A 14,669-nucleotide genomic window follows, 5' to 3' on the forward strand; every position below is an offset into this window, starting at 1 on the left:
CTCAAAAATGTCGTACACTTTTTCGTTGTTTTCGACTAATCCCGGCGTCCGTTCACTACACTGTCACCGTCGTTAAACTCCTCGAGCAGTTCCGAGCAAAACCCAGGCGATCGTGTCCTTTTGTCATCGCTCCATTGATGTGCATCGTTCGTCCGTCGTGGGTAAGCTTTTTTCGGCCACACGTATTCTCTTTTTTCTACGTTCTGACTTGTTTTTGGATGGATATTGATGTGTGAGTGTGTTGGATGTAACCGTGCCGCCTCTACCGTTTGTTTTACCGACGCACATACCTCCCCACACCGCCCATGTGCGTGGGGCTCCTCACTCGATCGTGATCCTTCTAGAATCAGTCCAGTTATACTAGACTGAGTCAAACCGATCTAAATTGGTCTATGTTTAAATTGGGCCAAGTGAGTCAACTTGAACTAAATCAAATCGTATTAAGTCAACTCAAATCGGTTTGACTTGTTGACTTTGATCAGACAATTAATTTTGACATGATCTAATTTGACCAAAAATTGACTTTTTTTAATAAAAAAAATCATATTTTAGGTTTTTTGATGTAATAGATCTGATTTTATTATTTGTTTCACCAATTATAACTAAAAAGCCTTTGAATCTAGCCTTAAACCCTAAACATGCATATGTATTTAACTATTTTATTTAATTGCATTTAAATTAAGGGTAAATACTTATTTATAATGTTGTTTATTAAAGGTACTTATGATTCTCTAGGTTGTTCGTCAGTTCGACCCAACTCCTCCCGATCCATTCAACCACACTGTGATGGCGTGATTACCTTTTATAATTGAAGGATTTAATGAATTTTTTTTACTAATTTAACATTTAACATTACTACTTTAATAGTGATTAAAAATATGATATCAAGTTTATAATAAAATGTAAAATTTATTGATTATCATGTGACTTTTAAAAATTTGATGTTTAAAAAGATTATTTTTTATATAATTCAGGGTAAATTATGCATTTATTACTTAAACTATCAGATTTAGTCAGTTTTAGTATTTAAACTTTTAATTTTTTAAAACCATATATATCGTTTAGTTTTCATTTCATTTTAGTATCTAGTTCAAAATACCTAACGTATTTAGTACCTAAACTATCAATTTTGGTCCGTTTTAGTATCAAAACTTTCAATCTTTTTAAAACTTAACATTAAATTTTGAACGGGTACTAAAATGAAACAAAAACTAAACTTTAAATGAGGTTTTGAAAAAATTAAAAATTTAAATACTAAAAAAATAAAAAGTGATGATTTAGATAAGGGTTAGCTACACATATCACTTATCTTTGTGTTTTGTTCACTTTTGGTTACTGATTTCAAAAAACATAATATATTGTCACTTTCGTTTTTATTTAATTAATATATTGTCACTTTCATTTATATTTAATTAAAATGTGGTCACTCTGAGTTAATTACCGTTAACAATAATTAAATATTTTGATATAATCACACATTTGGTTCCTGTTACTTACATACTCTCTCAATTTAATCATACTTTTAAATCTATTATGTTTGTTTGTTAACTATAAGATTTATTCGACTGATGTATATGATAAAGTAAGTCTAATTATATTATTTATCGACTATCATTTTATCATATTCTCTTATATCTTTGGTCACTATATACACTTATAAATTTGTTTTATTATCGTTTATCAATTTAATTTTGTCAAAATATTTATAAAATCCACAAAACTTTAACACTTATCTCTTTCTTTCTTAGAGGGGTAGAAACTTCGTCGGATTTACTGGTTTTGGACGTGGTCAACCAAAAATTTAAATAGTGAGAAACATGCTTTCAATAAGAAAATAATATATTATGAAACTAACTTCATTGGACCATTATCGACCGAGATTTAAGCATTAGAAGATTAAAATTGTAACTTGATTTTCACTGATTTTGAATGAATTTTGAGAATAACAAAATTATTGAGAAGAAAATGGGGATAAAAGGTAAACATCGTTGTTCCGTCTATGTCACGTACGTTAGAAGATGATAATTGAAAGGATTTAAGATCTTTTTACAAAAGAAAAAAAATCACATCATAAACCACGATAAAATATTAACGATTTGATGACTAAAAAATGAATTAGAAAACTTTAGTACTATAATTTTATATTTTTATAGCTCAATGATCAAAACAAAAATATGGCCAAAGTTTAATATTTAAGAATGTATTTTACATTTTAAAAAACAAAAATCGCAAAATTAAGCATAATAAAAGGACTAAAATGAGATTTCGACCTTTAAGATTTATATCAAGTTAGGACTAAATTGAGATAATATGTAAATAACATGGACTAAATGTGTGATTATATCAAAATATTTAAATGCTGTTAACGGTAGTTAACTCGGAGTGACCACATCTTAATTAAATAAAAATAAAAGTGATCATATCTTATGTTTTTTGAAATCATTGGCCAAAAGTGGATAAAATAAAAAGATGTGTAGTTAACCCTTGGGATAGTTAGTGGGCTTTTCGCACGGTTTCTATAATTTTCCCGTTTTACCTTCGAACCAAATACAGTCTGTATCCTCTTCTACATAATCCCTAAGGAGACTCTTCGTCAGCTTATAAAAAAAAATCCCTAAGGTTAAGCCGCATCTCAACTCACCCGAGTCGATTCATGGCAATAATCTCCGAGTTCCAAGAAGAAGTGGCGAAACCCTCGACTTCTTCATCGCCGACGACGCCGAAGGCGGTGCCGTTTAACGCTAGCTTGGATCCGTCGGATCCTGTTGGGTTTTTGGACAAGGTTTTTGATTTTCTGGCTAAAGAAAGTGATTTTCTTCGGAAAGAGAATGTTGATAAGGAGATTGCGGCTATTGTGAGAGCTGCGAAGGAGAGGAGCAAGAAGGTTGCAGATGTGGCTCCGAAGGTGGAGATAAAGGAGGAGGAAGTGAAGAAAGAGAAGGAGATCAAGGAAGAAGTGAAGAGGGAGTCAATGGAGGTGGATAAAAAGGAAGAAGAGAGTAGCTCTGGTTTGAAAGGTTCGAATTTCTTAATTTCTTTTCATTTTCTTATTATATTTCAAATGCTGCATGCGAGGATGGCCGAAAAAAAGGAAATTCGGGCCTTTGTTTAAAAGTATGATAATCTGATGTCTGCATTGCTAAATGTTTGGTTCCTTGTGCTTTGAACTTTAGATGACGAAAAGGGTTTAAAGGATTCAGTCAGTAAGTGCTTACTAGGTCATTTAGGGTTTTAACTTGTGTTTATAGCACTTGTTTGGGATGGAACTAAAAACAACACCTTGCTGTTTCTTTTTACTGTACTGAAACTTGGGCAGAAGCTTTTGTATATCGGAGATGGAAAGGAACCCTGTGTTAAGCAAGCTCGAACAAGTTTCAAGAGTTGAGTCACATAATCGAGCTTGAGCTATTGCTGTTTATGGATTTTACTCAAACTCGATTACACCCCTTCAATGTAATGCTAGTCCTTTAACCTCTTGTCTCGCTATTTGTGTCATGGTGTTCTACACAGGTGAAGGCCTTTTAGTGAAAATTAAGTTAATAGGTGTCCCTGGTGTGGGGACTTTTTGAATGATTATTTTGTTCTCTAGAGAATACATGGATACGTGTCGGGTAGGACTTTTGTCCAGTATTTATTTTGGTTGAAGCAGGGAGGTTTGACTGCATAAGCTTAATGATAGTCTTGGTGTAAGTTGGGTTTGATTCCTTTGGCCTGGAGCTTGAATTCACCTGATTCTTGACATTTGCATAGAAACGTGGTAGTGAAAGATTGTAGGTAGCAACATCTATATAAATTGAGGGGTTCAGAAATAGACGCTCAATCAGTTACTGAACTAATGTTGAACTTCCCACAAATTCTTCTAGTATGGGATGTTGTTGATGTGCTAGATTTCTCGCTTATATGTTGAATTGCAAGGTGTTCTCTGTTTCTCTCTGCCTCTCCCTTTTTTTGTTCGTTTGTTAGTTAATTTAGGCGTGCATTCTCACAATTGGGGCTGATGATATGTGTAAACGGTATGTTTTTATTACACATGGTTATGCTTGTTTATTCCATAGTTGGCTACAAAGTACACCCTCTTGGAGTGCCTGTAATAAAGGGACTTCTTAATTTTTTTTGTTGTATCGGTGTCTTCTTTTTAGTGGTTAGGGGATGAGAAAGGCTTTTGGTTAAGTTGGGGTTAACATATGATCAAGTATTGCATGGAAGATTCTGAATTTGGTATTCTTAGGCGCATGTGAAATTGAAATTTAAAGACTATTTAGGTTGCTCACTGTATTATCTACACTTCTCTAAATGTTTGGGCAGTTCCAAACAAAGGCAATGGCCTTGATCTGGAGAAATATTCTTGGACACAGACCCTGCAAGAGGTCACTGTTAATGTTCCAGTTCCCAGTGGAACTAAATCAAGGTTTGTTGTATGCGAGATCAAGAAGAATCGTCTCAAAGTTGGACTCAAAGGCCAGCCTCCCATTATTGATGTAAGTCCATGTTCTTTTTTGAGAAAGTCTTAATTGGTTTACATCAGAGTCGCATACTTCTTTTAATTTTCAGGGGGAGCTTTTCCAAGCCGTCAAACCTGATGATTGTTACTGGAGCATAGGTATGTTATCTCAAAGAAAATATGAGTCTTGTATTGCAAAGTGCAAGCTGAACTTTGCTTTCTACTTTTCTTTCCCCCTTTGGCTAGAGTTGACCAGTTTGAAGTTATTAGTTCTGTAAGTATATCAACAATATATGTTTTTCCAGACTTGATTGCGAGTGTTGGATACGATTATGTATCTGACACGAGTATATTCAATTTTTTCCATTTATTCTGGGAGTTTTTGGATGGTCTTTTATCCATACCTATGTCTGAAATATGTCCTACTCAGTTATTAGACATAGTTACTTGAAAATAAATGTAGAGTAGGAGCAACATATAATTAAATTCCAACCTAGTAAATCTTGATTTGTACTTGAAATCAATTAATTTGATGATTACCTGAATTTCATATGTAAATGCTTTTGAAAATCTCTTTTATATTGTCTTGAAATATGTCCTACATTGCTCTTGTAAATGTGCACATTTCTTCTTCTACTTCTTCTTAATCCTTATGTAATATCTTTGCACTGTTGATCAAATAGTTGTACTGATTTTATCAATATTAGTAGAATTTTTATATAATCTCATTTTGATTTTGATATTCCATTCAAGACTACATTTTTTGTGGAAATGAACTGGCAATACCTTGTTCAATTTTGCAATGTTCTTTTTTATCGGTGGTTTAAAATTTGTTGTGCATTTCTTGTAGAGGATGGTTGTGCACTGTCCATCCTTTTGACCAAGCACAACCAAATGGAGTGGTGGAAATCATTGGTAAAAGGAGATCCTGAAATAGACACTCAGAAAGTCGAACCAGAGAACAGCAAGCTGTCTGACTTGGATCCCGAAACACGACAAACTGTAGAGAAGATGATGGTAATTTGTTCTTCTTTTCGTACGATATTTTGCTTTTGGCTGTTTACATTTTAGATCTATCATAAATCGTAGTTTGTACTCTTCACAAATTGTGTTCTTTGTTGCAGTTCGACCAAAGACAGAAGTCCATGGGCCTTCCAACCAGTGATGAACTTCAAAAGCAGGAAATTCTAAAGAAATTCATGTCCGAGGTAGTTATTCTCTTCTGAAACATGTTTATCCAACCCGCTTTACTAATCCGTATATGGATGGAGCTTTAGCTGATAAAATTTGCTCAATGTTTTTTGTTGGCATTTTTGCAGCATCCTGGGATGGATTTTTCAAAGGCAAAGCTCATGTAAACTGTGGGTATTTACAAACTTTTGCGACATCAGTTTTTGCATTTAGAGTTAAGCAGTTGTCTGAATGTGGATGTTTGATATGGCTTAAAAATTCGAAAACTTAAAGCTTTAAGCTTGATTTAAAATCAAAATTTGAAACTCGGCTCGAGTTTAGAGAACTGCAAACTCAAAATAGTTTCAAATTTAACTTGATAAAGAAGCTTGAATTTGAACTCGAGTACGAACCTCAAGTACATGAAGATATTATCTTATATTTAAAAAACAACATATAAATGTTAATATTATTAATAATATTATTACAAATGTAAAAGTTTTACATATTATTTCTTGATTTGCTCACAAGTATTTCAATTCAGTTATTAAGTAGTTTGCTTGAACTTGTTAAAACTTCGGATCGAGCTCGAATCAAATTTATTCAATTCGAGAATTAACTAAATCGATCTTGAATAGCTTGTGATATGTCTTGTTTCATTTATATCCATGTTCTAAATGTACCTCTGAACGGGGAGCAGCCATAAATTGTAAATTTATAGTTTAATCTTTTTAGACGTATAGCTCTTAAAAGAATCAGTGTTTAAAGAAAGAACCTATGCGCTTCCATCTCCATTAGTTAGCAGTCTTTGAAGAGGGCACTGATGGAGCCTTGTTTTGCTTTATACTTGATGAAATCTTCACTTCACTTGACCATCATATAAATTTACATAGGTTGAAGCTTGTATTCATCCATATGAAACACCCAGGTAACAGTTAATGCCACTAAAGCACTTCCAACTAGAAATTGTGATAATATCATGCATTGCATAAACTATGCATGCATAAATTGAGACAATAACTGCGAGCATTTTACAGCTTCGGAGGAATTACAAGCTTCTCGGTGGTGGAGATGACGGTGTTGATATTATTGTGGACGTGGCGGTGGATTTGATGTAACCGGTCTTTGGAGGATCATATATCCGATTTTTCAGATCGGATATGAATCATAATCTTAGTGATCTGAAATTTTCAGATATCTAAATATCCGGATCGGATAATATCAATATCTGAAAATGTACACCCCTAGATATATGAGCCACAGCACACTTGAGTTGGATAATTTTCACTCGAAACCTATCAAATTATCATCTTCATCTATACATTTATTCTTTACATGGAATGGTGGTACATTTATCGGCCCGTGTGCTTTGGCTCATATATCTAATTATCATCATCTATAATATCAAATTATCATCTTCATCTATACATTTATTCTTTACATGGAATGTACACCCCTGGATTTTTGGGTTCCCGGAACATCCGGGTCGGTGATTTCTCGGCCCTTGTCCTGTCCCGGATGTTACGGGTACTGTTTTTTTTTATTTTCAAATTATTAATTTAAAAAAATATACAAATATAAATATTCGAAACTTCAATTCATATATTCTAATATCCAAACATAAAATTTAAAATTTTGAAATACAAAATCTAATAATCTATAATATAAATATTCTAATATTATATATATATATATAAATAAAAATTAACCGGGTACTCGGGTAATTGGGTACTCGGAAAAACAATTTTGTGACCCGAAGAACACTGAGAGGAGAAAATGGCACTTAAGAGCGTTTTGTCCACTGAAAAAAAATCATTATTTGGGAAAATAATTCTAATAACTCTATACTATATTTTTCTTCTTCACCTTTAAGATCGATTCTCTTGAGAAACAACGACCACAACTCTTTATCTAAATCATAAGGGATAAATTCTCAACGACGGACTAAATCAATTTATCCCGTCAACAACAATAATTAATATTATTATATTATCTCTATGTTATTATGTTTAAATCAAATAAATTGCTAACGAATTATTTTCTAAATAAACCAATGTTTTGATATGGTCTTTAGAAATGATTGAAGTTTATTAGAGATGATTAAATTATATTTAATTTCTCATTTTAGTTATTATTTTTTTAAAAATTATAAAATAATTATTATATTAATTAAATAATTAGAAAGTATCATTAAAGTTTAAATTGTTACAAAATAATTATTAAGTCTATGAAACTTTTACCCTTATTAAACATCATAATGACTTTTTTATTAGCTTGGTAAATTCTATGGTAATTTTACAAGTTATATGATCATTTCGTCGAACTATTATAAAATAATCATAACTTGATGTTAAATTAATATTAAAATAAAATAATTTGTTGGGTAACGGTTAATACGAGATTGAATTTTGTTCGACACCTTAAAATATTTTATTCATGTATGAATCATATTTAAAAGGTTGATCGATTTAATCGATGGATTTGATTTGATCCGATCCGATCTAATTTTAATAACAGTGGTTTGATATTAAGATTTTTTTGTTGCTTTAACGTTGGAAGGCATGGTGAGAGCTCATTATAAAATATGTAAATATAATCAATTTAAACAGTGCAACATTTTAATGTAGAGTATTTTGGTCATTGGTCGGCGGCGGACCAAGTTAAAAAAAGGAAATCGACCGGTTCTTCATTTAATGTCGAAGGTAAATTATGTGTTTAATACTCAAATTATCAGTTTTAATTTGTTTTAATATTTAATATTTTAAATTTTTAAAATCATAATTAGGTTTAATTTTTGTTTCATTTTAGTACTTAATTCAAAATTTAACGTTAAATTTAAAAAAAATAAAAAATTAAATACTAAAATAGATTAAAACTAATAATTTAAGTACGATATACATGTTTACCCTTAATTTTAAACCATGACTCCACGTGTCTAGAAGACCTGATTTCTTGCACTTGGAGTGCCCAAACCCAAACCATCCTTATGGTCAATCTACTTTATTCCGTCGACCAATCAGATTAATGGCCAAAATATCTCAATCTAATTTTATATAAAATATAAAATTATTATTATTTATTAAGTTAAAATGATTATTAAATAGTATTTATTTTAAATACTTTCAAATATTTGTAATAAATATTCAATCAATCTATTACAGTCGATGATACTCGAATCTATAATCTCTAAAAATAATAATAATTATATCAACTACTAAAATAAATAAGTTTGTATAAAATATTAAATTATTAATCAAAATCAAAACAAATCAATCACATAAAATTAATTAATTATTATATTAATGCCATATCTTTTTAACGTTTATCAACAAACTAATGAATCGATTTTGATGTGACGTGGCCGAACGAATGAAAGAAATTCGAGTCTTACACGCGAACCAGCATAATCAACACGTGTCCCACCAAACCATTCTTTGTCACGTGTATTATTACCGGCGCTTCGAAAGCAAACAGCGCGCGGCGCCACGTGATACGATTTCAAAGGATCGCTGCCCTAATCTCTAGACGCTATGTCCAAGCTCCACGTGTTTTCGATCATATGAAGTGCCGTCCACGTCTCCTATTTCACGATCACCGTCAACACGTGATCTCTTTCCAACAAAAAAAATCAACGGCAACTGTTCAATGCCCTTTTCGCCTCTTCTCTGCCTATATAAATTGGTTCTTGATTTGTCTTTTCATTTCATTCCATGCAAACGAAACTGTATATTCAGTCCCCGTCGATCAAATCTTAGCAGTTGATGACGTTAGATAACGGCCAACTTACGGTCACGAGCACCGGTATTTCTCGTCGGAGAAAATTAAAGTACACGTGTCAGAGGATGATGAACTTAACAATCATGGAAAACGGCAGCGCCGTCGATGGCGGTAACAGCAACAGTCTTCTTCACGAATCGAAGTCAGGCGACGGCTCAACGGAAATTTCGCTTCCATTCTCCGCTTCTTCAGAGGAGAACGACGTCGTCTCATCCGGTTTAGTCGAGAAAGCTCGCAACGGCAACGAACATGTTCGGATTTCGACACGCAAAACGGCGACGCACGGATCGCTGTCGGTTATCGGAAGGAGAAGGGAGATGGAAGACGCGGTGAAAGTGGAGGTGGGGTTCATGGCGAAAGGACGGGTGAAATTCGATTTCTATGGAGTCTACGACGGACACGGCGGCTCAAGGGTGGCGGAGGAGTGTAAGGGAAGGCTGCATAAAGTGTTGCTGGAGGAAATAGTGGAGGATACTGACAAGGAAGAGTGTGGGATTAATTGGGGGAGAACAATGGAGAAATGCTTTGGAAAGATGGATGAAGAGGTGAATAGAAAGACGTCGAGGGAGGAGATGGTGGGATCGACAGCGGTTGTGGCGGTTGTCGGTAACGGAAAGTTAGTGGTGGCGAATTGTGGGGATTCTAGAGCCGTCCTATCGAGGGGTGGTGTTGCTATGGCCTTATCTTTTGATCATAAGGTAACATTTATTCATTATTATAACTCTATTATTGGTAAATGATTCTTCTTGTTTAATCTTAAAATTTATGTTATATAGATTTTTTATTTTAATAAAATTAATATTTATGTCTAATATTTAAATATAAAACTATATTTTTCAAAAATTATTTAATTACAAGGAATATATTAATAAAACTTTCCAAAGTTCAATTATTTTAGGGATGAAAATATGATCGTTTCGAGTTTCGAGTTGAGTTGATAATTTTTATTTTATGATCCAAATTATATTTAGAATTTATTTTGAGTTAAATCAGATTTATAAAATTTGATTCAAATCAAATTAAGTTGAATTGTTTGAATTTATTTTTAAATGTAATATTAATTACAATTTAATGAGTTTCTCTAATTATATATATATGAGATCTATAATGTTTTTTAATGAATCAATTAACCTCTAAATTATAAAATAGATTTATAATTTTATTTTTGAATAAGAGATTTGTGAGGAAAAACTATTGATGAGAGTAAAATGAAGTTTAAGAAATTGGTAGGTAGAAAAAATTTATAAAATTATGAATCAAATGATCAAATTTAATAAAATAAGATTAAATTATAAAAAGAATAAATTTATTTTTAATAATAAGAATTGAAATTACATAAATATTATATAGACTTGGGGTTTATTTGTTATATAGAATAAGAGTTAGTTTGATTCATCTAAAACAGATTTTAAAAAATGAATTCTATAAAATAAATTATATTTCTTAAAATATAATTTTTTAAAATCATTTTAGGGTATTTAGATAATGTTGTTTAACTTTTTGGTTAGTTTTTTTAAAATTTGTGTATTATAAACACCGAATATAATAAATAATATTATTTATTAACAAATAATAATAAATAATAATATTTATTAATAAAATAATAATGTTATTTTTAAAATACTAGAATAATTTATTTAATATTATTTTTACTAATATTATTATTAAAATATTTAATTTATAATTTTATAAATAAGAATATTAGGAATATTATAATTTATTAAAACAAAATTATATGTTAATAATTAAAATATAAATATTGTTAAAATATTAAAAATTATAAAATTAGAATTAAAATATTATATTTTAAGGAGTATATATTAAATATACAATAATTCATTAATGTAAAATTTATGAAATTAATAAATAATATAAATTTAATTAATAATTTATTACATATTATTGAAATAAAAGTATAATATTATATATTATAATAATATAATTATAACAGTAAAAATAATATTATATTATTAAAATTATCAACAAGTATAAACTAATAATTAATATATTTATTAGAATGATACTAAAATAATATATTAATATTAAACCTATAAAATAATAATGTTTTGAGTGATTATATTTTTAAGTGAAAAGTTGTAAAATGATTTACGAAAAATCAGATAATAAGTTAATTTTTAGAAAATGAAAAGAAAATTTAGTTGATCGGAAAAATGAATTTTATTGGTCATATGTTTTTCGCCAATTAAACATTGAAAAATGAGAAAAATATTTTTCGAAAAATTAATTACAGGGAAACAAACAAACGTTTAGGGAAGAATAAGCTTTAAATTAAAAAAAATAATTAAAACGAAATAGTAATTGATGAAATAAATGTCAAATAAAATTGAAGATTTAAAGGAATAATAAATTGACTTAAAAAATTAAAATTACGAATGTATTTTATAATGATTTAGGAGAGAGTAACTTAAAGTTGATAAAAAATATAAAAAATAAAAAAGAGAAATTGAAGAACTAATAAAATCTAAGATTAAATTGTAAAATTGTTAATTTTGATTTTTTTTATTTTTTGAATAGGTAAATCTAAATTTGACTCAAATAAAAAATTAGAAAATAAAATTTGTGTTACCCTAAATTGTTTTAACTTGCCTAATTTAAAATAAGATAAAAAAAATTAATTTTTTAACTAAATAAATATTTTATTCATCTTACTTGTTCCATCAGCCTGATAGACCGGATGAGTTGGAGAGGGTTGAAGCCGCTGGAGGGAGGGTCGTAAACTGGAATGGACATCGGGTGCTTGGAGTACTTGCCACTTCAAGATCCATAGGTAATTATTTTATTTATATCTTTTATCATTTACGGAATTGTTTATCTTTATTTTTTCATAGTTCTTTAGGTCATGAGTTCTACGTATTATGTGCCTTTAATTTTTGTAAAGGAGGATTAATATTTTCGAATGGCATTACAGGCGATGAGTGCTTGAAACCATTTGTTTCGTGCAAACCGGATGTGACGGTAACGGAGGTAACCGACGGCGATGAATTCTTTGTATTGGCTAGCGACGGATTGTGGGACGTGGTGTCGAATGAACTCGCTTGTCGAGTAGTGAGCCGATGCTTGAACAGTCGAGTGAGGCATTCGATTATCGGTGAAAACCGGGGGCCCGAAGCAGCGGCTACAATGTTGGTTGAGCTCGCCATTGCTCGGGGGCAGCGGAGACAATATCAGTGTGATTGTGGTCGACTTAAGAAACTAAGCCCAACACCCCGTTTTTCTCCGTTCCCTTTTACTCTTTTAACGCCAAATAGTTTGTAAATATCATTTTCAATTAATTTTGCTTTTTTTAATGGTGCAAATGAAAATAAATAAATCATTAATGTAAATATCATTGAACATAGATGTTCAAATTTCAAAAGAGAACATTTTCAAGAAATTAAAGTAGATTAATCATATTAAAATAATTAAAATGTAAATTATACAAATTATAATTAATGAGTAAATATTTATTTATTTTATTAAAGTTTTAAAACTAACAAATTGATCAATGTGTAAGGTGAAAGCTTGGGTGAGTTTGAAGTGATTCACTAGGAAGGTAACACACTTCCAACCTCTCTATACCGCTTGTAGATCAATGTGTGTAGTGTGGTTGCATGTATGTGTTTATGAAGCATGTGAGTGCATTTTGGGTTATTGGCATGAAAATGACTATTTGATGTTATACATGCATAAAGAAATAACTTTTCATGATCCTTTAGCTCTACATAAGCCTTAAACACTTTTTGGGGGTTTAACTCTATATACGAAATAAATAGAGTTTTTTGGGTTTAGAGTATCGATATTATATGAACAATATTGATATTGTTCGTTCAAAAAGGTTAAAATCATAAGTTTTTTGGGGGTGTCGATATATGTTCTTGTGGTATCAATACTGTTCATGGATATATATATACTCGAGGTTTAGTATCGATACTAGAATATCAACTCAGATTCTAGAAGGCTATTTTGGTATCGGTACCCTGGTAAATATTGGTACTAAAAAGGCATTATCGATCTCTAAGTAGGAATATCGATACTTGTATATTTTTACAAACATCGAATGTAATTTTGGTACCGATATTTGGGACATTATTGATACCACGAGAGAGGAGTATCGATACCCTAAGTAGGAGTATCGACACTGAAGGCTATTTCAAATTTCAGTGGGTTGTTTTGGAATTGATACTCAGGGAAGTATCAATACTCTAAGGGAAGAAGTATTGAAAATATAAGGTTGAGTATCTGTACCATCGTGAAATTAAAGGATATAAGCTTTGCTTGCTCTAGGGAGCTAGACAGGGATTACAATCGAGGGAAACCTTTAATATAAGCTTGCAAGTGAGAACGTTAATAATTGTATGATAACATAAGATTATTATGAGGTAAGATTCCATAAGATTTATGCCTTGTTTGATGCTTGGGAAACAATGAGGACACCTTAGTTACTTGTGTACAACGATGGTCTAGATGAGTAAGGGGTTATCCGGATAACCCTAGTCTAGTGCTCAGACTCTTAAATCGCTAGCTGAACATTGTGCTGATGCTAGGTGACCCAGACACATTTCAAATACTCATGAGGAGTAAACTAGCCTAGCAAGGTACTGGTGCTTTGTGACCCGAACCTAGCCTAGGGTACTGGTGAGATACTGATGCTATGTAACCCGGGTCTTACCCAAAGTACCTTAGTAAGAAAATAGGGGTGTGAGTTCTGTGATGCTAAGGTGATCCCAAACTACACCATGATGCTTGATTCCGTTTGTGTTGAATGTTTTCTTATGTTCATAACTATGCATGTATAATACTCATTTGTTGGATGCATGTAGTATATGTATGTTATGTTATGTTATGTGTGTGGTCATGAGCTTGTGAGCTCAATGTTCGGAATGTGTTTACGTGAACAAGTTCCTAAGTCCCAGTTCAAGGAGCTCATTGTAGGGTTTCAGGATTTTCAGACTTGATCAACTATCATAGCACGTTTCGAGTGTTATAGTGGGCATGTACTGTCATAAACCCTTGTGTAATATCGAATCGTAAACTTTATTTGAAACTTATGTATTTTTGGCGACTACTATTGAGAGTTCCCAATTATTTTGTAGACTTATTATATATGTTAATTTATTATGTTTAAAATTTATGGATGTGTTAAATGTTTAAAAAAATGGTTAGCTAATTCGATGGTTTCATGTAATATTCTAACCCTCCGTATTTCTGGTCAAATCGAATTAGGGTGTTACAAAAGATGTTTCAGTGATTTGCAGAAATATCCTTCGAATTCATTGTAAAA

At 31.2% G+C, this 14,669-nt stretch overlaps 1 protein-coding gene and 1 pseudogene across 1 annotated transcript; both read left to right on the top strand.

Annotated features, from left to right (window-relative positions):
• Positions 1–2,581: 2,581 nt before the first annotated feature.
• Positions 2,582–6,672, top strand: LOC120206669 (protein BOBBER 1-like). Its single transcript, XM_039206252.1, has 7 exons — positions 2,582–3,017; positions 4,306–4,478; positions 4,552–4,600; positions 5,292–5,458; positions 5,566–5,649; positions 5,761–5,802; positions 6,649–6,672. The coding sequence occupies exons 1-6, from the start codon at positions 2,654–2,656 to the stop codon at positions 5,797–5,799; spliced, it is 876 nt and encodes a 291-aa protein (XP_039062183.1). The 5' UTR covers positions 2,582–2,653; the 3' UTR covers positions 5,800–5,802; positions 6,649–6,672.
• A 2,776-nt stretch (positions 6,673–9,448) lies between these two features.
• Positions 9,449–12,620, top strand: LOC120206665 (annotated as a pseudogene).
• The last annotated feature ends 2,049 nt before the right edge of the window (positions 12,621–14,669 follow it).

The sequence above is a fragment of the Hibiscus syriacus genome, unplaced genomic scaffold (genome assembly GCF_006381635.1).
Source record: "Hibiscus syriacus cultivar Baekdansim isolate YM2019G1 unplaced genomic scaffold, ASM638163v2 tig00013960_pilon, whole genome shotgun sequence".
In the NCBI taxonomy this organism is placed as follows: domain Eukaryota; kingdom Viridiplantae; phylum Streptophyta; class Magnoliopsida; order Malvales; family Malvaceae; genus Hibiscus; species Hibiscus syriacus.

Coding starts and splice junctions, on each gene's coding strand:
- LOC120206669 (XM_039206252.1), top strand. CDS start 2,654: ATGGCAATAATCTCCGAGTTCCAAGAAGAAGTGGCGAAACCCTCGACT. Junction 3,018..4,305: donor GAGTAGCTCTGGTTTGAAAG/GTTCGAATTTCT, acceptor ATGTTTGGGCAG/TTCCAAACAAAGGCAATGGC. Junction 4,479..4,551: donor GCCAGCCTCCCATTATTGAT/GTAAGTCCATGT, acceptor TTTAATTTTCAG/GGGGAGCTTTTCCAAGCCGT.